The 22605-nt window shown below is 34.4% G+C and overlaps 1 protein-coding gene across 3 annotated transcripts in view; it reads left to right on the top strand.

Moving 5' to 3' along the window:
- The window catches only part of Pp4-19C (protein phosphatase 19C), a 156269-nt gene that overhangs the window by 87306 nt on the left and 46358 nt on the right, over positions 1-22605 (top strand). For all 3 annotated transcript variants that reach the window (XM_090400674.1, XM_090400673.1, XM_090400675.1), the window contains one exon: positions 5000-5173. In XM_090400674.1, coding sequence (XP_090256800.1) covers positions 5000-5173 — 174 coding nt within the window. The remainder of the gene's footprint in view (positions 1-4999; positions 5174-22605) is intronic.

Genomic DNA, 22605 nt, shown 5'->3' with positions numbered 1-22605 from the left:
CAGCGACGGGAATCGAACCTAGGACACTGTTTCCCCAGGCATATGGTTGCGAAGCGCATAGCCACTAGGCTAACCACGCGGACTATGATCCCTTCTTTTATAGGGATTTTCTGTGCATTTGTTGTGATGATATCTTATTACATTCATTTTTTTATGTATATATCTTTGATCATTGCAATGATTTACAGTGGTATCTTTCTTACTTTCAGTGCATCTTGTAATCTCATTCTGGCAAAAGCCTTCTCTAAGTCTATGAAACAAATAAATCCTAATTTAATAAATCCAAATTTAAGATGTTTATTGTCTTAAATATATATTTGATTAAATTTTTCATGTTTTCACACATTTTTTTATCTCTATATTTTAATAATTTTTTATAAATTCTGTCATTTCCAGCTGATTTTCTATTTTTCAGTTTTGTGATAACTGATTCTATTTAAGTTAGTATTGATTTAATTTCATCTATGTTTTCTGCTTGTAGTATTTCTGACATTTTTATTTCTTCTTTGCCTTCATAGAATTTGGTAAAATAGTTTTCTCACTGGTCTATTTCTGTGACTGGTATTTAGGTATTCACAAATTTCTTTTCTTTAATTTTTGGATCATTCTCCATACTTGTTTCTGTGTCTGTAAAAGTTGTGTTCCGGTTGTTTAGTCTTCTCAACATTTTTGTTTTATGAGTATGAGTATTATTTTATGTATTTCATTTCTTATTTTTTATACTCTTCATATTTGGCTATATTATTCTTATCTTGCAAATGTTTATTAAATGCTTTTTTTTAATTTTTTTTTTATAGTGCTTTTATTTCTCCAATATACCAAGAGCTCATCTTGTTTTGTATTTTCAAGTTTGTTTCTATCCTATTCATTGGTTGTTTAATATTCATTTTGAATTTTTTCCAATCTTTTAGTCTGTTCTTGAGCTTTTTCTTGTAATAATTCCAATTTTCCCATCAGTAGTCAGCAATCACTTCCAGCATCTGTAGATGTAAGTTAGTACTTTAATATCCAATATTTTATTTGACTTTGGAAGTTTTCCCCACTTGGTTAGACTATAATAAATTTAGTTTAATCCTTTATTTAAGCAAACAAAGTTTGCATCTGAAGTATCTTCAGGACTGAGGCAACTCGTGGTAAAGGTGGACCAAGCTCACATCACTCCTTGTCCCAGTATCTCCCATAATGCAAAGCACATCTCCTTGCGGACATGTATAATGCTATGCATTAAGGGAAGGGCCACTATCCAGACCAGTTTCGACCTTTATTGAGGTCTCGTCAGTGGGAACCAGACCCAGAAATGGTGATACTAATGCAGAAGCAATGGAGAGGTCATATTTACCTATACGAGTACCACCTTATTATTAAATTACTCTGGATTTAGAGAAAGATGTTGGAATTTTTTTCCCACTTGGTTAGACTATAATAAATTTAGTTTAATCCTTTATCCAAGTGTAAGCAAACAAAGTTTGCACCTGAAGTATCTTCAGGACTGAGGCAACTCATAAAGAAGCTCACGTCAGGTGCAAACTTTGTTTGCTTACACTTGGATAAAGGATTAAACTAAATTTATTATAGTCTAACCAAGTGAGGGGAAAAAAAAAAAAAACTTCCAACATCTTTCTCTAAATCCAGAGTAATTAATAAATTATTAATAATTTTGGCAACTCATATAGGTAAATATGACCTTTCCATTGCTTCTACCTTAGTATCACCACTTCTGGGTCTGGCTCCCATTGACGAGACCTCAATTAAGGTCGAAACCGGTCTGTGTAGTGGCCCTTCCCTTAATGCATAGCATTATACATGTTTGCAAAGAGATGTGCTTTGCGTTTATGGGAGATACTGGGACAAGGAGTGATGTGAGCTTGGTCCATCTTTACCACGAGTTGTCTCAGTCCTGAAGATACTTCAGGTGCAAATTTTGTTTCCTTACACTTGGATAAAGGATTAAACTAAAATTTATTTATTTGACTTTACCATTCTGTTTGTTACCATATAATCTATGGTAGACATTTGTCCTCTGTTATTTCTCCACATTATATCGTGTTGATTGACCCTTACAATTAAAGAACGTATTATTTATTCTAAATTCGTTAGGTATGCAAAATTGAAGCAGTCTTATTCCATTTGAATTTTCAGTTGTTTCATTGAATATTTGACATGTTCCCGGAGTTACACTGTTTTCGATCCTTGCATTTAAGTCTCTTGCTAGTATTATTAATTAGACTATATATACATTTTTTTTTTTTTTTTAGTTTGAAACATTTCATAAAATTCTTCAATTTCTGATTTAGATTACCTCTTCTTTGCAGTTATAGGCACTGATTATATTAGTTTTATTTTGCAGTTTTATTTTTATTCTCAGTGTTCTTTCAGATACAAATTCCCATGTTTATGAGGCTAATCTTCTTGAATGGCAGGCAGTATCAAATAGAGTGATGTGGGCAAATATCAGAATGGGGCAGAATGGGGAACTGGATAATAAGACTTATTTGTGCATATTAGAAGGTTCTACTAAGGTAGAAGTGGGGGAGTTTTTTGAAGTTTTAGAGAAAGCAATTGACACAATGAAAAAGGAAAAGTTGCTCCTTGTTGGGCAGAGTAGGAAATGATGTCAGACATGCAAAAATATTTTGGGGAAATTTGGAGAAAAGAGCAAAGCTAATAATAATGGCAAGTACCTTAAACAGAATGGTCATGGAAAGATTAGCAAAACAAGTGTTCTCTGCCAGATTGGCAGGAAAAAAGACCTAGAGGAAAACCAAGATATAGCTGAATTAATACAGTAAAAAGTGCCTTAGAAGAAAGAAATATAAGATCTGATAATGTTGGAGTCTTGACAGGTAACAGATTGATTTTGTGGAAAATTGTAGATAGGAAGTTATTGGTGATGTAAGTTTTTCATGTAGTACTATTATATCCTGTACACCCCCTGAGGGTATATGTCAAGAATTTGATGATGATGATTCCCATTTTTTATATCATTTTGAAAATCCACATGTATTATTCTACCCTTGCTTTAGTTCTCTGTTGTTTCTCTACTCCATTGAAAAATATGTGATATTTATTCTGATATCTGCTATTTTAAAATTTTGCATATCTAATTCTTCAATTAGTTCTTGTTTTTGCTTTAAGGAATGCTGCTCCAACTTCCAATCCTTAATATATTCATTTTCAAATATCTTTTCCATTGTTTTTTTGTAGTCAAATCCACCTGAATAGTTTGTTATATTTTGTATCACTTCTTTGAGCACTGAATTTTTACACCATAACAAGAAGATTTGCTAGTCCTGATTGTCAATGCCCCCTGATTTAGACAGGCAAAAGTTTATTGCTTTCTAAAATATCATAAAAATTATAACTCTGACAAAATGTCGTGTGGCACTTTTTTGGCATTCTTTTTCCAGAAGGCAATATTTAACATAGTTATTTAGACTGAAATGACCAAATTGCCTTGACCAGTTTTTGTAAAAAATTCACATTGTGATGTCTTGTATGAATTTATTCTACAAGACTAGTTTCTGTTAAACAAATTACTGCTTAAACCATAAACAAAAGAAAAAAACACACAAAAAGTTCCGTTTACATATTTACATTTATTCTCCCTGTCTCCAAGACAACCCAGTAACTGAGAGAATCATACCAACATCATATGAAACTCACATTCATAATACCATACCAGTTAAACTGGTATGACATTAACTTCCCTAACTCTCAATAATTCCATTTCTGATTCTAATGAATTCTGTTTCACCGATTCATCTTCAAATTTGCAAGAATTCTTGCAAAATTCATGATGAATTTACTGCAAATAGTCTAATATATGCTTACCATTTTTATTTGTGGACTCTTGATACTGTAGAAGGTTTTTCTACTTGGTTAGAAATTAAATTAAACTTGCTGAAAAATTATATTCTTGTGTAATCCTTTATTCAAGCATAAGCAAACAGCTAAGCATTATGGGAAGGGTTTTAAACTTGATGCTGGTCTCATCAGTGGGAGCCAGACCCAGGAGAGATATATACCAAGGTTGAATTACTGATACTGTACAAATGACATGACATTTCATAATCAGACCTCCCCCAAACTTATTTATGTCAAGTGTAACTTTGCGAGCATGGGATGCAATGCAATGCTATTAAACCTAATTTTTATTTTATTTTTTCTCAACTGCTTCCTTTGTTACTTCTGCAGAATGGACAAACATAATATATTGGTATATCATAATGCCATCAGCTTCATTGATAACTTCTCAGTGATTACAACCAACCAGATATGTTTTCCTCTTTTTTGTTCCTAGTTCTGCTTAGCACTCAAGAAAAGTTCAAAAGTTGGCTATTATATTTATTTGTTAAATTATTATAAATTTGAATCAAGAAACAGATTCACGGACGTTATTCACAGCTGGTAATCAAATCCACCTGTACAGAGTCAAATTAAGCTAATGAAAAGTAAAACAGAATTAGTACTTTAGATTGGAAAGTAAAACTAAAAGTTTTACTTTCCAATCCTCTTTTAATGCTAGTAAAAGAACAAAATGTTCTTTTACTAGCAGTAAAAGAACATTTTGAATAGATGAACAGTTATCAGTTTGCTCTTGTTTATTATATGCATATTTTGAGAGAGAGAGAAACAAACTTACTATGTATTTGCAAAATGGAAAGAATTTTTAAACATAGTTCCTGTTTATTAGGCTACATAGACAATGCTTTTCAATCTTGAGTTTGTCAAACAAAGAACCTGAATTGTTTAAGTTAAATGTTGTTGCCTTGAAAAAAAGTTTCTTAGATAACATATTCTGCAGTTTGATTATAAAGATTAAAAATTGTAATTACATGTTTGAATAACCTTTTTTCAAATTATATCAGTAAATATTGATATCTGAAATTATGGATTAAACAAAATTATTGATGTAATATCAAATCCTCTTTCAGAATATATTAATTTTTTTATACTAAAATGCTGTAATCATCTCTCAGTTAAAATAATTTATGTATAGGTTAGATATCCTGATCGCATTACATTAATAAGAGGAAATCATGAAAGTAGGCAAATAACTCAGGTATATGGTTTCTATGACGAATGTTTGAGGAAGTATGGCTCGATTACTGTGTGGCGTTATTGTACAGAAATATTTGACTATCTTAGTCTCTCTGCTGTCATAGATGGAAGGGTAAGTTTAAATATCTCTCAGTTATATGTAATAAATAATGATTAATAAAATAATTGTGATATAATACATTTCTTTATTGAAAAATTTTTCTAATGTTTATCTTTTGATAAACAAAATTTGAAAATTGTTTCATTTAATATAACAACTTTACGTAATAAATGATGTGCAATTTTTTGCTCTTTTAATATTCCAGCTTATTTCTTACTAAATATTCTTTAATGCTGGTATATGAATAGATCAGAAAATATGGAGACTAAAACTGGGAAAACTAGAATGGTGTACTTAAATAGAGGGTAGGTCACTTCTTGCAGTGTTTTTATCCCTGATTGAAACAGCTTTCAAATTGAGTTCTGGTATTACTTAAAAGTTCATTTGTTGCATTGTCTTTTGTTTAGTTGTATTAAAAAATAAATAAAAACTGCTAATGCTTTTTATGTATCAGAGGGAGTAGGCGAGACCATTTATCCTAACTAACTTTTTGGAGGTTGGGAAAAACTAATTTTTATGCTTAGCCAATCATAGCAGTGCTGGCCCACAACTGTTAGTAATTTTAATTGGCATCCAAGAAGGAGCATACTGCAAACAAGTGCTACCATCTCATAGTCTCTGCCACTATATATTATTATCTGAAATAGTGAGTTCTGCCCTGAGTTTTCTTGAGCTTATGGAATGAAAACCTTGAGTTTATTGGAGAAAAAAATCGCTTTCCCATGCAGAGATTGACTAACTTGAGAACCAGTCAGGGAAAAAAAAACTTAGAAAAAGTTTCTTTAGTTGGTGGCTAGAATCAAACTTTGAACTGTCTTTCTTAGGGCAGCTTAGTACTGTGGATGCAAACACCATTTCCACAGGGCTCTATTGAAGCTGAGAGAGAGAGAAAATGAGGATGTGAAAATAAGTCATAGGAAATTGACTTGGTGCTAGTGTGTATGATATGTACACACTAGCATGATATGCTCAACTCATTATAGCGACCTTGTTGGGGACCACAGGCATAATTATAGTGAATATATTTTTAAAATGATGTTTGCTGTAGTTAAGTCCAAGAAGATTCATAAGGCTACATGGCATTCAGTCAGATAGATCATTTGTTGATAAGTGTCAGATATAGGTCTAATCTGTGGAGTGTGTGAGATATTTTTAAACATCCTATAATTTCAAGCATTAGAAATGTTAAAGGGTAAGTATCAAGAAATGAATTGTTTACAAACTGCAAATCCCATAGCAAGCAGAGAAATATAAGGTTATGAAATGAAAATAAGAGAATTAGCATCTTCAGTGATAAAAATATTAATGAAATTTGAGTAAACTGCAAAAAGAATTAGCAGCATAAAAGTTGGGCAGAGTTAGAGTAATAAAGAATCTGCAACAAATGAGGGACTCATGGAGCACTTGAAGTATATAGGAGGAAGAGAAGGAAGAAATATGACTTCACAAAAGAAAGAAAAGTGAATAGGAAATCAATGAATGAAAAGAGATGCAAATGCTGAAAAAGCTTAATGAACTCAGGGAATTTTATAAGAAAGTTATGAGAAAGGAATGTAAGTTGTGATTAACCATATGCAGAGTGAGGAACAAATTTAGTAATAAGGTATTGAGTAGATGGCAAAATACTTTCACAGCCTATAAAATATAACTTAGTTAATGATAGCTTACCCATCATTTAAACAGTTATTTCATAGCAGCATACAAAATGAAATTGAACCACCTAAATGAAATATCCATAGTAGTTCTCAAGGTGAAAAATAAGAAGTTACCAAGTTATGGACTATAGGCATGACTTTTCATCTGGAGGAAGAGAGGTGCTCATAAAGTTACATGAATTAATTACCATGGTTTGGGTAGAAGAGGAAACCTCGGGAATGGTTAGATAATCTGTTCTTTGTATAAAAAAAAAAAAAGTGAGCTGCTAGAGTACTTGCAGTTATTCTCTAAAAAGGAAATTGACCCATACCAATGTGGCTTTAGGAAAGGCTTATTGTGGCTTTGCTATGAGAGAGCTATCCTTTAAAAATAAGCAGTTCAACATGAATTTTGTGTATTCTGCTCTCTTAGATTTTAAAGCTGCATATCTAAGGGTTCAGCAGGAATACATACTATATACAGCCAAAAAAAAAAAAAAAAAAGATGGAATTAAAATTAGTCAGATTTTGTAAGCATGCCTATTACAGATGTACAGTGTTTTATAAAGATCCAATTTGATCTCTCTGACCGATTTCATTCTTTTAGTGGATTAAGGCAGGAGGATGCGACCGGGCTTAATACTTAATGTGACTTCAGTAAAAATCTGTCAGAGACTCTGGAATTCAGAGTCTGAATTCTGAATATTGTACAGTTAAACTGTACAATATTCAGTAAATTTGGATCCAGGACTCAATGATGAGTTTTTAGTGTCTAAGATGATATGGTGAAAGGCAGCTGTACAAGGTTTGGCCCCCAAGTTGGACTACATATGCTGGAATGTTGTCATTGTAAGTTACCATGTATTGAATAGTACTTTTCCTGATATATATACTCTAAGAAATATTGCTATTTAGGTGCTTCACTGAAATGTATCATTCCTCACTAAATGACATGCTTAAAAGACTGAACTGTTGTTGCTAGCACATTAACAGTGAGGGTGAGCATTCTTGTTTGTTACTTTCACAGGATTGCTCCTCTTTAAAAAAAGAAAAAAGTAGACTCATTCAAAAACTTGCATGACTTGTTTTCATTAATAAATACTATTTTCAATAATTCATGTATTTCAGTTGCCATCTGATAACACCATTTTTTTGTCATTACTTTACGTAAGCTTGATACACTTCTGTTTCTAAAATATCACAAAATATAGTGTGTAGTAACAACACCTACTGTTCATTTCTGAATGTGAAATGCATTGCATTGCTTTGGTCATTGTCATTTGATAACCACATTGAGATGTAACCTTCTACACATGAGTAGCTTGTTCAGATAGAACTGCACTCACCTAGCAGTTTAGGTTTAGCTGAGAGAACCACTAGTCTTGACTTTTATATCAGACAGCATACTTAAATTTTAAAAAAAAGGGGAAAAAAAAAGAAACTCTCTTCTCTATCAGTACTATTTTTTTTTCCTGTGATGTTCTCATTAAGTATGCAGGACCATGATAGTTTATCAGAAGATTTCATTATCAAGTTTTTTCCCATCAGTAGTTTTATTCCTAATTATTATTTTCTTTGTTAAGTCTCCTATGATCAGCTATTACATGTCTTTCTTTTCAAGAAGAAAGAAATATAATGCTCTGATTCAGCTGCATCACTTTATATTAAATTTGGTTAAATTTTTCTTCATATTAAATAATGTCTTGTTCTTTTGATTCCATTTGTTCACTCTCCTAATTTTCCTCAGAACTTATATCAGTGATTCCAAAAACTGATAATTTCTTTTATTTCTGCACAACATTTAGGCCCATAAATTAAAATTGATTTGAACACAGTTGTATCTGTTGATTTATAATATTGATTAATTTCCATATTGATTTGCTCTTCAGCTGTTCAGGCAGTAAAAACTGCCTGAACAGCTGCATTAGTTCTTTAAATTTCTTATTTATAATGCAGTTGATGTTTTCTTACAGATGTACAGTGTTTTATAAAGATCCAATCTGATCTCTCTGACCAATTTCAAATTTCATTCTTTTTGTCATTATCTTTTCCTGGAATGTTCTCATTAAGTATTGTGACCAGGATAGTTTATCAGAAGATTTCATTACCAGTTTTTTCCTATCAATAGTTTTATTCCTAATTATTCTTTTGCTGCTTACTTTTATAACATATTTCTTTTTATGCATTAGTTTCTTAATGTCAAGGAAATGTAGCAGATTTATTTATCTGTATGCCACTTATTTGTAGTAAACAATGAAGCATGATATTTCTTGACAATTCTGAGGTGAATTGTAACCAGTGGTACGCTGGAGTGCTCACATGAGCTGATTGTTAAAAGTTCAAGAAGTTGGCAAGCCATTTGTTAAACCAAGAATAGCTATAAAGTGTAGAAGAGCATGCCCTTCAGTTCACAGTAGTACATTTGGGCAAAAAAAGTAGTAGTGTATAGTGACACAGACAAACCAGCTGCTAGCAGTTTTACAAGAATATTATATTTCAACAAATATACACTTAATTTTGCCTGGGCTGCTTCTTAAAGTAATGACATTCCCATGTTTGACATCTTTCGAAGATTTTTCAGATTGTCTGGAATTGTAGTTAACCTAAAATAAGGTCATTATCCTAGGAAGTAGTATTCCGAGCAAAATTAAGCAGTTGATAATGGAATTTATTTATACTTGGGTAGGGGGGGTTATTCTTAGAAAAGGAGCACTTGTTGCATAATTTCCAAAGAAGGTAGAGGTTGAGAAAGAAGCACTGACTGATGCTGTGCACACTGTGACTGACTGACTGTAACACTATGGCTGACAGTGAGGAGTACTGACAGATTCCAAGTGAAACATTGACAAGAGAATTGTCATTAGACTTAAATTAACAACTAACCTGAAAGTCATCTGGACATGAGGATCGAGCCACTAAAACACTGCAAATATCAGTTATCATGCATTCGTGCAGAAAAACACAAAGTTATTAATGGTTTTTTAATGAAACAACAAATTTCACTTATTTCATACACTTTTGTTTTATTTTTATTATATCTAAATCAAATATTATTCATCATTATCATCAAATTCCTGACATGTACTCTCAAGGGGTGTACAGGATATTATGATAGTACTACATGAAGAACTTATATCATTAATAATTTCCTACCAACAATTTTCCTTCAAATCAATCTGTTATCTCTCAAGATTCCAACATTATATGTCTTATATTTCTGTCTTGTAAGACACTTTTTACTGTATCACTCCACCTATATCTTGGTCTTCCTCTGAGTCTTTTTCCTGCCAACTGGCAGAGAACACTTGTTTTACTAATCTTTCCTCTCATGACCATACCACCTGAGATTATCTCTGCTGACACATTCCTGGATGCTAACAATGTCGAGTTCTTTCCTAATATCCTCATTTTTAATATGATATTGCTAGTGATTCCATCTGTTCATGCCCCTAATCTTTCTTAAGATCTCATATCTGTGGTCTCTAGTCTTTGGTGAAGTCTTTTATTTCTACCCCAGTTCTCAGATCCATAAGTTGAAAGTGGCTTGAACACTGTCTTGTATACAGCTAATTTAGTGTTTTGACTAATTTCTCTCTTATTCCATATAAATTTATTCAGCTGACTTCCTACCATACTGGCTTTGTTGTGTCTATTTTCATATTTAATTTACTGTCTTCGCTAAAAGGGGTGCTTAAGGGTCAAAGCTGCATAACTGAGAGGAGACCTCCACATAGCCTTTAAAGGAATGCAGAGAACCGACCAGGGCTTCTGACCTAATGTCCAATCCTCACCTTCTTGTGGTGCACCCTGTTGGGTATCTACTTTGATACTGAACGAATGAGGATGGGCTGGCAATTTGGGATTTAGCCGACCAAATTGTATTCTTATTGGTTAAACCAAAATAAAAAATGATGGTACAACATCACAAAATTTCATGCCGGCTGGGACGTCGCCCGGTTAAACAAGGCCCCCGTTGTTTTCGCCAGGGAACCAGGGCGAACAGCGAAAAGTCAGCTACTGAAACAAATCTGAAAACAAACCCCAACTCAACATCACCAGAGTTAAAGATCGGTACTATCAACGTAAGAAGCCTGAATGGCAAAGAAATGGAGCTAGCTGAGGAATTAGATAAGTACCAGATCGACATAATAGGGGTGACTAAAACAAAAAAGACCAAAACTGGTGAGATCTTACTGAGCAATAAATACAAAATGTTATATTCAGGCAATGACAATCAAGGAAAAGAAGGAGTAGCCATAGTATTCAACACAAAATACGAGGCTAATCTTCTTGAATGGCAGTCAGTCTCAAGTAGAGTAATGTGGGCAAATATGAGAATGGGGAACATGACAATTAGACTTATTTGTGCCTATGGTCCCACAGAAAGTTCTACTAAGGTAGAAGTGGAGGATTTTGAGGCTTTAGAAAAAGCAACTGACACAATGAAAAAGGAAAAGTTGGTCCTTGTTGGGGATCTAAATAGCAGAGTAGGAAATGATTGTGAGGCATACAAAAATATTTTGGGAAAATTTGGAGAAAAGAGCAAAGCTAATAATAATGGCAAATATCTGTTGGATTTCTGCTCAGGACATGGACTGGTTATTACTAACACCATGTTCCAACATAAAAATGTGCACAAATTCACATTTAGAGAAGAGGCTAGGAATAAGAAAAGTCTCATTGACTATGTTATTGTTGATAGTGATGTTTTCTCCCTGGTGCAGGACACCAGAATGTACAGAGGATTTGAAATTGGAAGTGATCACTATTTAGTCTTGAGCAGGATAAAATTGAATTTCATATTGAAAAGAATAACATGTAAGAAAGTTTTAAAGCGAATAAAAGTTGAGCAGCTCTCAGATGTGAACTGTAGACTAAAATACAGAAAGATTATTGAAAAGAAAATGAAAGAGTTTGAGAACAGGAATCAAACCTTGGAGATTCAGTGGCAAACTCTGAAGAAAACATTGATTGATTCTGCCAGAGAGGCATGTGGTGACTTTGTCTGCAAGGATAGAAGTCAGAACTCCCTGGTGGACACAGGAAGTTAAAGAGGCAGTGAAGGAAAAGAAGAAAGCATATCAAAAGTTCCTGGCAAATAAGTCAGCTTTTACTCTTAAAGAATACAGAGACAAATGTAAGAAATAAACAGTGTGTAAAACTAGCTAAACAAAAGTCATGGGAGGACTTTGGCAAGAATATAGAAAATAAATATCAAGAAGGTGGCAAAATATTCTGGAGGTTGTTGAAGAAGCTTAGGAATGGAGGAAAGAGTGTTGTAAAAGGAGTTAGAGATGATAAAGGTTACATGAAAACAGGAGAAAAAGATATCCTTGAAGTATGGAGTAATTACTTTGAAATACTGCTAAGTGAAACAAGCAGTGATGACAGCACAGTGATAAAACACACTGACCAGGCATGCAGTCAGGAATACATATCCATACTTGAAGTAGAAAAAGCCATCAAAGGCTTGAAATGTGGAAAGGCGGTAGGAGTAGATGATATTCTACCAGAAATGCTGAAGTATGGTGTTATAAAAGTCTTACAGTGACTGCACTGCATAGTTCAGAAAACCTGGACAGAGGACGAATTCCCGATGATTGGAGTAGAGCTCTCATAGTACCCATATATAAAAAGGGAAATAAAACTGAATGTGAGAATTACAGAGTGAACTCAGTGTTCCTGGCAAGATCTATGCAAGTATACTTGAGAAACGGTTGAGAAGAATTGTGGAAGAAAAGCTTGGTGAAGAACAAGCTGTATTCAGGTTAAATAGAGGCTGTCAGGATCAGATCTTCACTTTACGACAAATAGTCGAGAAAGCATGGGAATATAACAAAGATCTGTATTTAAGTTTTGTCGATTTGGAAAAGGCATATGACAAGGTGCCAAGAGAGAAGCTATTCAATACGCTGCAGTTATATGGTGTCAATGGGGTTTTATCAAGCTATACTTAGTCTTTATTTGAGTTGTAAGTCAGCAGTTAGAATTGAAGGAAGTAGAGGAAGATGGTTTAATGTTAAATCTGGTGTGAGACAAGGATGTACATTATCCCCTCTGTTATTCATTATCTATATGGATCACATTATGAAGGTAAGTGGTATTAAACCTGATATCAAAATTGGAGATGTTAATGTCAACTCTTTGCTTTATGCGGATGATGTTATACTTCTAAATAAATCCGCTACAAGTCTGCAAGATTCTCTGACTAAATTGAATAGCTGTTGTAATAGATATGGTATGAAGGTCAGCAATAAAAAGACAAAGACAATGAAAATAGGCAGAATCATTGAAAATGTCAACTGTGTTGTGAACGGAGAACTCGTGGAACAAGTAAAACATTTCAACTACTTAGGGACAATTTTTACTGAAGATGGTAAATTAAATATGGAAATAGACAACAGAATCAACAAAGCTGGTATGGTAGGAAGTCAATTGAATAAATTCATATGGAATAAGAGAGAAATTAGTCGGAATGCTAAATCAGCTGTATACAAGACAGTGTTCAAACCAGTTTTCACTTATGGATCTGAGAGCTGGGTCAGAAGTAAAATACTTGATCAAAGACTAGAGACCACAGATATGAGAGTCCTGAGAAAGATTAGAGGCGTGAACACATGCCATCAATGGCAGTATCATATTAAAAACGAGGATATTAGGAAAGAACTTGACATTGTTGGCATCCAGGAATGTGTTAGCAGGGCTAATCTCAAGTGGCATGGTCACTTAAACAGAATGGGCGAGGAAAGATTAGCAAAACAAGTGTTCTCTGCCAGGTTGGCAGGAAAACGACCCAGAGGAAGACCAAGATATAGGTGGATTGACACGGTACAATGTGCCTTAGACGATAGAAATATAAAATCTGATAATGTTGGAGTCTTGACAAGTAACAGACTGATTTGGAGGAAAATTGTAGATAGGAAGTTAGTAATGATGTAATTTTTTCATGTAGTACTGTCATGTCCTGTACACCCCTTGAGGGTACATAGCAGGAATTTTTTGATGATGATGATGATGATGTCTTCGCTAAAAATTGTGACTAAATAGCTGAAATGTTTTACTTGTTCTATAGGTTCTACATTCACAGTGCCGTTGATATTTTCAATGTTTCTGCCTATTTTCATTGCCTTTGTCCTGTTATTGCTGATTTTCATACCAAATTTATTACAACAGTTATGCAATTTAATCAAGGAATCTTACTGACTTGTGCGGGATTTATTTAGAAGTATAACATCATCTGCATAAAGTAAAGAGCTGAGATTAGCATCTCCAATTTTGAGATCAGGTTTAATACCACTTCATAATTTGATCCATATAGATAATGAATAACAGAGGGAATAATGTACATCCTTCTCTGACAACCAGATTCAACTTCAAACCATCGTTCTGTTCTTCCTTCAATTCTAACTGTTGACTTGCAACTCAAATAAAGACTAAATATTGCTTGATATAATGTGCCATTGACACCATACGACTGTAGCGTTTTGAATAGCTTTTTTCTTGGCACCTTGTCATATGTCTTTTCCAGATCTACATTACTTAAATACAGATCTTTGTTATATTCCTATGATTTCTCAACTATTTTACGTAAAGTGAAAATCTGATCCTGGCAGCCTCTATTTGGCCTGAATCCACCTTGTTTTTCACCATGCTTCCCTTCCACAGTCTTTCTCAACCGTTTCTCAAGTATACTTGCATAAGTCTTACCAAGAACACTCAAATACTTCTGTAATTCTCACATTCAGTTTTGTTTTCCTTTTTGTATATGGGTACTAGGAGAGCCTACTCCAATCATCTGGAATTCGTTTCTGGTCAAATATCATCTACAACTGCTGCCTTTCCACATGTCAAGTTTTTGATGGCTTTTCTACTTCAAGTATGTATTCCCGATTGCATGCCTGTTGAGTGTTTTTTACCACTCTGCTGTCACTGCTTATTTCATTTAGCAATTTTTTGAAGTAAATACTCCATACAACAGTGATATCTTTTTCTCCAATTTTTCTTCATATCACCTTTATCGTCTCCTCCATTTTTGAGCTTTTTCAACAGCCTCCAGAATATTTTGCCACTTCCTGATTTTGTTTAGCTAGTTTTACACAGTGTTTAGCTTTCTTACATTTGTCTCTGTATTCTCTAAGAGCACAAGCTGACTTATGTGTCAGGAACTTTTGATATGCTTTCTTTTTTACCTTCACAGCCTCTTTAACTTCCTCCATGTGTCCACCATGAAGTTTTGATTTTTCTATCCTTGCAGGCAACCTCACCATATTCCTCTCTTGCTGAATCAATGTTTTCTTCAGGGCTTTCCACTGAATCTCCAAGGTTTGATTCCTGTTCTCTAACTCTTTTTAATTTTTTTTTTTATTAATGTTTGTGTATTTAGGTCTACAGTTCACATCTGAGAGCTATTCAACTTTTATTTGCTTTAAAACTTTCTTACATGTTCTTCTTTTCAATATGAAATTCAATTTTATCATGCTTAAGACTATGATCACTTCGAATTTTAAATCCTCTGTACACTCTGGTGTCCTGCATCAGGGAGAAAACATCACTGTCAACAATAACATAGTCAATGAGACTTTTCTTATTCCTTGCCTCTTTTCCCCATGTGAATTTGTGCACATTTTTATGAGACTATTTTTATTCCTCGCCTCTTCTCTCCATGTAAATTTGTACACATTTTTATGTTGGAACATGGTGTTAGTAATAACCAGTCCATGTCCTGAGCAGAAATCCAACAGGTATTTGCTATTATTATTAGCTTTGCTCTTTTCTCCAAATTTTCCCCATATATTTCTGTATATCTGACAATCATTTCTTACTCTGCTATTTAGATCTCCAACAAGGATGAACTTTTGTTTTTCATTTTTTCATTGTATTAGTTGTTTTCTCTAAAAGCAACTGGTCTAAATCCTCAAAAAAATTCCTGCACTTCTCCCTTTGTAGAACCTTCTGTGGGACCATTGGCAAATAAATCTCCTTGTCCCATTCTGATATTTGCCCACTTCACTCTACTTGGTATTGTCTACCATTCAAGATGATTAGCCTTGTTTAGTGTTGAATACTATAGCTTCTTCTTCTTTTCTTTGATTTTATTGCCTGAATACTACATTTTGTATTTATTGCTTAGAAAGATCTCACCAGTTTTTGTCTTTTTTGTTTCAGCCACCCCTATTATTTCGATGTTGTACTTATCCAGTTCCTCAGCCAGCTCCATTTCTTTGCCATTCAGGCTTCTTATGTTGATAGTACCGATCTTGAACTCTGGTGATGTTGAATTGGGGTGTGTTTCAGGATTTGTGCCAGTAGCTGACTTTTCACTATTCGCTCTGGTTCCCTGGTGAAAACAATGGGGCCCCTTGTTTAGCTGGCCGATGCTCCAATCCTCATGAAATATTGTCATGTCGTACCATCATTTTATTTGTGGTTTAAGCCAGTAAGAATACAATTTGATCAGCTAAATCCCAAATTGCCAGCCCATCCTCATTTATTCAGTATCCAGGTAGATACCTAACAGGGTGCACCACGCGGTGAGGATTGGACATTAGGTCAGACGCCCTGGGTCGGTTCACTGCATTCCTTTAAAGGCTATGTGGAGGTCTCCTCTCAGTTAACAGCTTTGACCCTTAAGCATCCTCTCAAATATTATTTAAGAGGATATATAAAACATTAATCACACAAAAAATAAGATTTAATCATAAATAATTTTTGAGATTCTAATCCCTCCCCCCTTCCCCCCAATTTATTTTTTTATTTTTATTAAGCCAGTTATTAAAAACTTACCAGCACATAAATTCATAAAATTTATTTTTCCACCATATTGAGAATCAATCTGGTGGAAAAATAAATTTTATGAATTATATATGCCTTTATTTTATTACGTGTGTGGATCTCCATTTGTACTCTTGTCTCAGGATCTGCATATGCTAGGGGAGGGCCTGCTTTTACTAACATATACATAACTTTCAACTGATAGATCAGGTGGTTGTAACAGCTTCCAAAATCTATAACTCATGTTCAATTTTCTCTATGCTTAAACAGTATATAAAAGAATTTGATACAGATGCTAAGCTATTATTAATTATTATTATTAAATAAGATTTAATCATAAATAATTTTTGAGATTCTAATCCCTCTCCCCTTCTCCCCAATTTATTTTTTTATTTTTATTAAGCCAGTTATTAAAAACTTACCAACACACCTCGTATTATAACATTACAATTGACATACAAGCTTTCACTTAGTGCTGCCTTTAGATCCTGCAAGAGGATCACTTGCCCTTCACTTTAGAGGGCCTGCATATTGCAAACACAAAAAAATAAATTTATTAAATAAGAGGGAAAAACAAAATATTGAGAATCAATCTGGTGGAAAAATAAATTTTATGAATTATATATGCCTTTATTTTATTACTCATCCAAACATTGCTGACATCTGCAATAATAATTAAATTCAGTCATCTTTGATATTTTGCCAACTTTCAATCATATAGAAACTGCAGCTTTACACATATTTTTCTATTTTTGTCATTATGAAGATATAGAGGTATATATTTTTCAAGATAGGAGGATAGAACTTTCATGATTTAACAGTTTGTTGGCTTGATTTATAACTTTGAAATATTTAGATGCATAGTATGTGGATCTCCATTTGTACTCTTGTCTCAGGACCTGCATATGCTAGGGGAGGGCCTGCTTTTACTAACATATACATAACTTTCAACTGATAGATCAGGTGGTTGTAACAGCTTCCAAAATCTATAATTCATGTTCAATTTTCTCTATGCTTAAACAGTATATAAAAGAATTTGATACAGATGCTAAGCTATTATTAAGGACTTGTCTTTAATGTTAATCTCACCTATGCTTAGAGAGAGACTAAGAAAATGAGATTGGGGTAAGATAATCTAGAAATCCTGCTTTGGAGACCAAACTTAACCTTATCAAATATCCTATAAGCAAGGTAATGATCTCACACAGGCAGTGAAAATCACTAGCTCTTTGCTGTAGCAGACCTTGAGGATAGTAATAATAGTTGGGCTCACAATAATAGTAGATAGTCTGCTGTAGTGAATTTCCTTTAGAATAGTATTTGTAAATGGAATAAACAAATAATCATGGTAAAGAGTATTTAATAAATTAAGCCATTAAAATGGAAATATTTCAGTTTGTTTATCACAAACCATCATCAGTATAGAGAAGAACAATGGAAACTTAAGTAACGAGAAATTGAAACTACGTACTATAAAGTGATTATCTTTTTTATATGCAGTTGTGAAGGTGCTAAGTTATAAATTATTGCATTATGCCTGATTTACACTCATGTGTAGGCCCACACTTTAATGTACAGGCATTTGAAAGAAAATCCTGCAGAATAGGGTCGTTGATCCTTATCCTACCTGCTCTCCGGTAGGTAGGATAAGGATATGCAGTTGTGAAGGTGCTAAGTTATAAATTATTGCATTATGCCTGATTTACACTCATGTGTAGGCCCACACTTTAATGTACAGGCATTTGAAAGAAAATCCTGCAGAATAGGGTCGTTGATCCTTATCCTACCTGCTCTCTGGCCAAAAGGCTGCGGGTTCGAATCCCACCATGGGCATGGATGTTTGTGATTGTCTGTGAAAATAGTGATGGTGATTGGCGGTAGATGGGATTGGTGGAGACGGAGAATTGTAGAGTAGGTGCCCTCTCTCGATGAGTCTTTGGACTCCCTAGAGGTGTTACATAATAATAATAATAATATTGCATGTGTTCTTCTGGCCAGTTTGCCTGTTTTGAGGGACAAAAAAAAACAATTTTCTGGGAGAGAAAATTCTTACACCTTTGTGTGAGACTGGCTAACTCACCACTTGATTGAAAACACCTGATAAATGTTCCTCACATCATAGACAGAATTCAAACCTGGGTCTTTCCAACCAGATTGCACTATTAGGATCTCTAGAAACTAATACAGTTATTGAGAACAATTTTCCAGATTTTGGGCATCGTTGAAGTGAAGATTGGGATGATATAGAAAACTTCAGCACTTTATTTAAAGACACATTTTAATTTAAAGATACTTCTGTGCATCAATTTTGTATCAATGTAGAAAATTTTGGCAATTCCAGACCTGTGACCTTTAATCAATTGAATATATGATTTTCTAGGATGTGTTTTTTCAGTTAATCAATTCATTTGTCCAGAATAGGATTAGTATTTTTTATGTTGCTCTCACCCATGAAAGATTATTTGCAACCTATAATACATTCATGGGTTGAGAAGGTAACTATAAAAAAAGTGGGGGTATCTGAAGGGCATTAATACATATGAATATCCCTCATGGTTATATCATTCTAGAATGCTATGATTTAATTCTCCTTCTCACTACAGGAGGGGGGGGGGAGTATCAAAGAGGAAAAAATGAATATGGCTTCACACCTCAAAACACACACCCAAAATTATACCACTATTCAAGAATCCTTTAGGAAGAAAAATAAGAACTTTCACCTCAAAAATACAAGGAAACACCTCTAGACCTGCTAATAGATAAAATGGATACCTATGTATTTATAGAAGAAAGTCATCATCATCGTCATCAAATTCCTGCCATGTACCCTCAAGGGGTGTACAGGATATGACAGTACTACATGAAAAAATTACATAATTACTAACTTCCTATCTACAATTTTCCTCCAAATCAGTCTGTTACTTGTCAAGACTCCAACATTATCAGATCTTATATTTCTATCGTCTAAGGCACTTTGTACCGTATCAATCCACCTATATCTTGGTCTTCCTCTGGGTCGTTTTCCTGCCAACCTGGCAGAGAACACCTGTTTTGCTAATCTTTCCTCTCCCATTCTATTTAAGTGACCATACCATCTGAGATTAGCTCTGCTAACGCATTCCTGGATGCTGACAATGTCAAGTTCTTTCCTAATATCCTCATTTTTAATATGATATTGCCATTGATGCCATCTGTTCACGCCTCTAATCTTTCTCAGGACTCTCATATCTGTGGTCTCTAGTCTTTGGTCAAGTGTTTTACTTCTGACCCAGCTCTCAGATCCATAAGTTAAAATTGGTTTGAACACAGTCTTGTATACAGCTAATTTAGTGTTCCGACTAATTTCCCTCTTATTCCATATGAATTTATTCAATTGACTTCCCACGATACCAGCTTTGCTGATTCTGTTGTCTATTTCTATATTTAGTTTACCATCTTCAGTAAAAATTGTGCCTAAGTAGCTGAAATGTTTTACTTGTTCCACAGGTTCTCCATTCACAACACAGTTGACATTTTCAATGATTCTGCCTATTTTCATTGTCTTTGTCTTTTTATTGCTGACCTTCATACCATATCTATTACAACAGCTATTCAATTTAGTCAGAGAATCTTGCAGACTTGTAGCGGATTTATTTAGAAGTATAACATCATCCGCATAAAGCAAAGAGCTGACATTAACATCTCCAATTTTGATATCAGGTTTAATACCACATTCCTTCATAATGTGATCCATATAGATAATGAATAACAGAGGGGATAATGTACATCCTTGTCTCACACCAGATTTAACATTAAACCATCTTCCTGTACTTCCTTCAATTCTAACTGCTGACTCACAACTCAAATAAAGACTAAGTATTGCTTGATATAATGCCCCATTGGCACCATATAACTGCAGCGTATTGAATAGCTTCTCTCTTGGCAACTTGTCATATGCCTTTTCCAAATCGACAAAACTTAAATACAGATCTTTGTTATATTCCCATGCTTTCTCGACTATTTGTCGTAAAGTGAAGATCTGATCCTGACAGCCTCTATTTGGCCTGAATCCAGCTTGTTCTTCACCAAGCTTTTCTTCCACAATTCTTCTCAACCGTTTCTCAAGTATACTTGCATAGATCTTGTCAGGAACACTCAGTAGGGAAATACCTCTGTAATTCTCACATTCAGTTTTATTTCCCTTTTTATATATGGGTACTATGAGAGCTCTACTCCAATCATCAGGAATTTGTCCCTCTGTCCAGGCTTTCTGAACTATGCAGTGCAGCCACTGTAAGACTCTTATACCACCATACTTCAGCATTTCTGGTCGAATATCATCTACTCCTGCTGCCTTTCCACATTTCAAGCCTTTGATGGCTTTTTCTACTTCAAGTATGGATATGTATTCCTGACTGCATGCCTGGTCAGTGTTTTTTATCACTGTGCTGTCATCACTGCTTGTTTCATTTAGCAGTTTTTCAAAGTAATTACTCCATACTTCAAGGATATCTTTTTCTCCTGTTTTCATTTCACCTTTATCATCTCTAATTCCTTTTACAACACTCTTTCCTCCATTCCTAAGCTTCTTCAACAACCTCCAGAATATTTTGCCACCTTCTTGATATTTATTTTCTATATTCTTGCCAAAGTCCTCCCATGACTTTTGTTTAGCTAGTTTTACACACTTGTTTAGCTTTCTTACATTTGTCTCTGTATTCTGTAAGAGTAAAAGCTGACTTATTTGCCAGGAACTTTTGATATGCTTTCTTCTTTTCCTTCACTGCCTCTTTAACTTCCTGTGTCCACCAGGGAGTTCTGATTTTTTTATCTTTGCACACAACCTCACCACATGCCTCTCTGGCAGAATCAATCAATGTTTCCTTCAGAGTTTGCCACTGAATCTCCAAGGTTTGATTCCTGTTCTCAAACTCTTTCATTTTCTTTTCAATAATATTTCTGTATTTTAGTCTACAGTTTACATCTGAGAGCTGCTCAACTTTTATTCGCTTTAAAACTTTCTTACATGTTATTCTTTTCAATATGAAATTCAATTTTATCCTGCTCAAGACTAAATAGTGATCACTTCCAATTTCAAATCCTCTGTACACTCTGGTGTCCTGCACCAGGGAGAAAACATCACTATCAACAATAACATAGTCAATGAGACTTTTCTTATTCCTAGCCTCTTCTCTCCATGTGAATTTGTGCACATTTTTATGTTGGAACATGGTGTTAGCAATAACCAGTCCATGTCCTGAGCAGAAATCCAACAGATATTTGCCATTATTATTAGCTTTGCTCTTTTCTCCAAATTTTCCCAAAATATTTTTGTATGTCTCACAATCATTTCCTACTCTACTATTTAGATCCCCAACAAGGACCAACTTTTCCTTTTTCATTGTGTCAGTTGCGTTTTCTAAAGCCTCAAAAAATTCCTCCACTTCTACCTTAGTAGAACCTTCTGTGGGACCATAGGCACAAATAAGTGTCATTGTCCAGTTCCCCATTCTCATATTTGCCCACATTACTCTACTTGAGACTGACTGCCATTCAAGAAGATTAGCCTCGTATTTTGTGTTGAATACTATGGCTACTCCTTCTTTTCCTTGATTGTTATTGCCTGAATATAACATTTTGTATTTATTGCTCAGAAAGATCTCACCAGTTTTGGTCTTTTTTGTTTCAGTCACCCCTATTATGTCGATCTGGTACTTATCTAATTCCTCAGCTAGCTCCATTTCTTTGCCATTCAGGCTTCTTATGTTGATAGTACCGATCTTTAACTCTGGTGATGTTGAGTTGGGGTTTGTTTTCAGATTTGTTCCAGTAGCTGACTTTTCGCTGTTCGCCCTGGTTCCCTGGCGAAAACAACGGGGGCCTTGTTTAACCGGGCGACGCCCCAGCCGGCATGAAATTTTGTCATGTTGTACCATCATTTTTTATTTTGGTTTAACCAATAAGAATACAATTTGGTCGGCTAAATCCCAAATTGCCAGCCCATCCTCGTTCGTTCAGTATCAAAGTAGATACCCAACAGGGTGCACCACGAGAAGGTGA

This window comes from Typopeltis vanoorti, chromosome 11 (assembly GCF_054136105.1).
Source record: "Typopeltis vanoorti isolate ZY-2024b chromosome 11, IOZ_Tvanoo_1.0, whole genome shotgun sequence".
In the NCBI taxonomy this organism is placed as follows: domain Eukaryota; kingdom Metazoa; phylum Arthropoda; class Arachnida; order Uropygi; family Thelyphonidae; genus Typopeltis; species Typopeltis vanoorti.
This window is presented reverse-complemented; position numbering and strand designations above follow the sequence as displayed.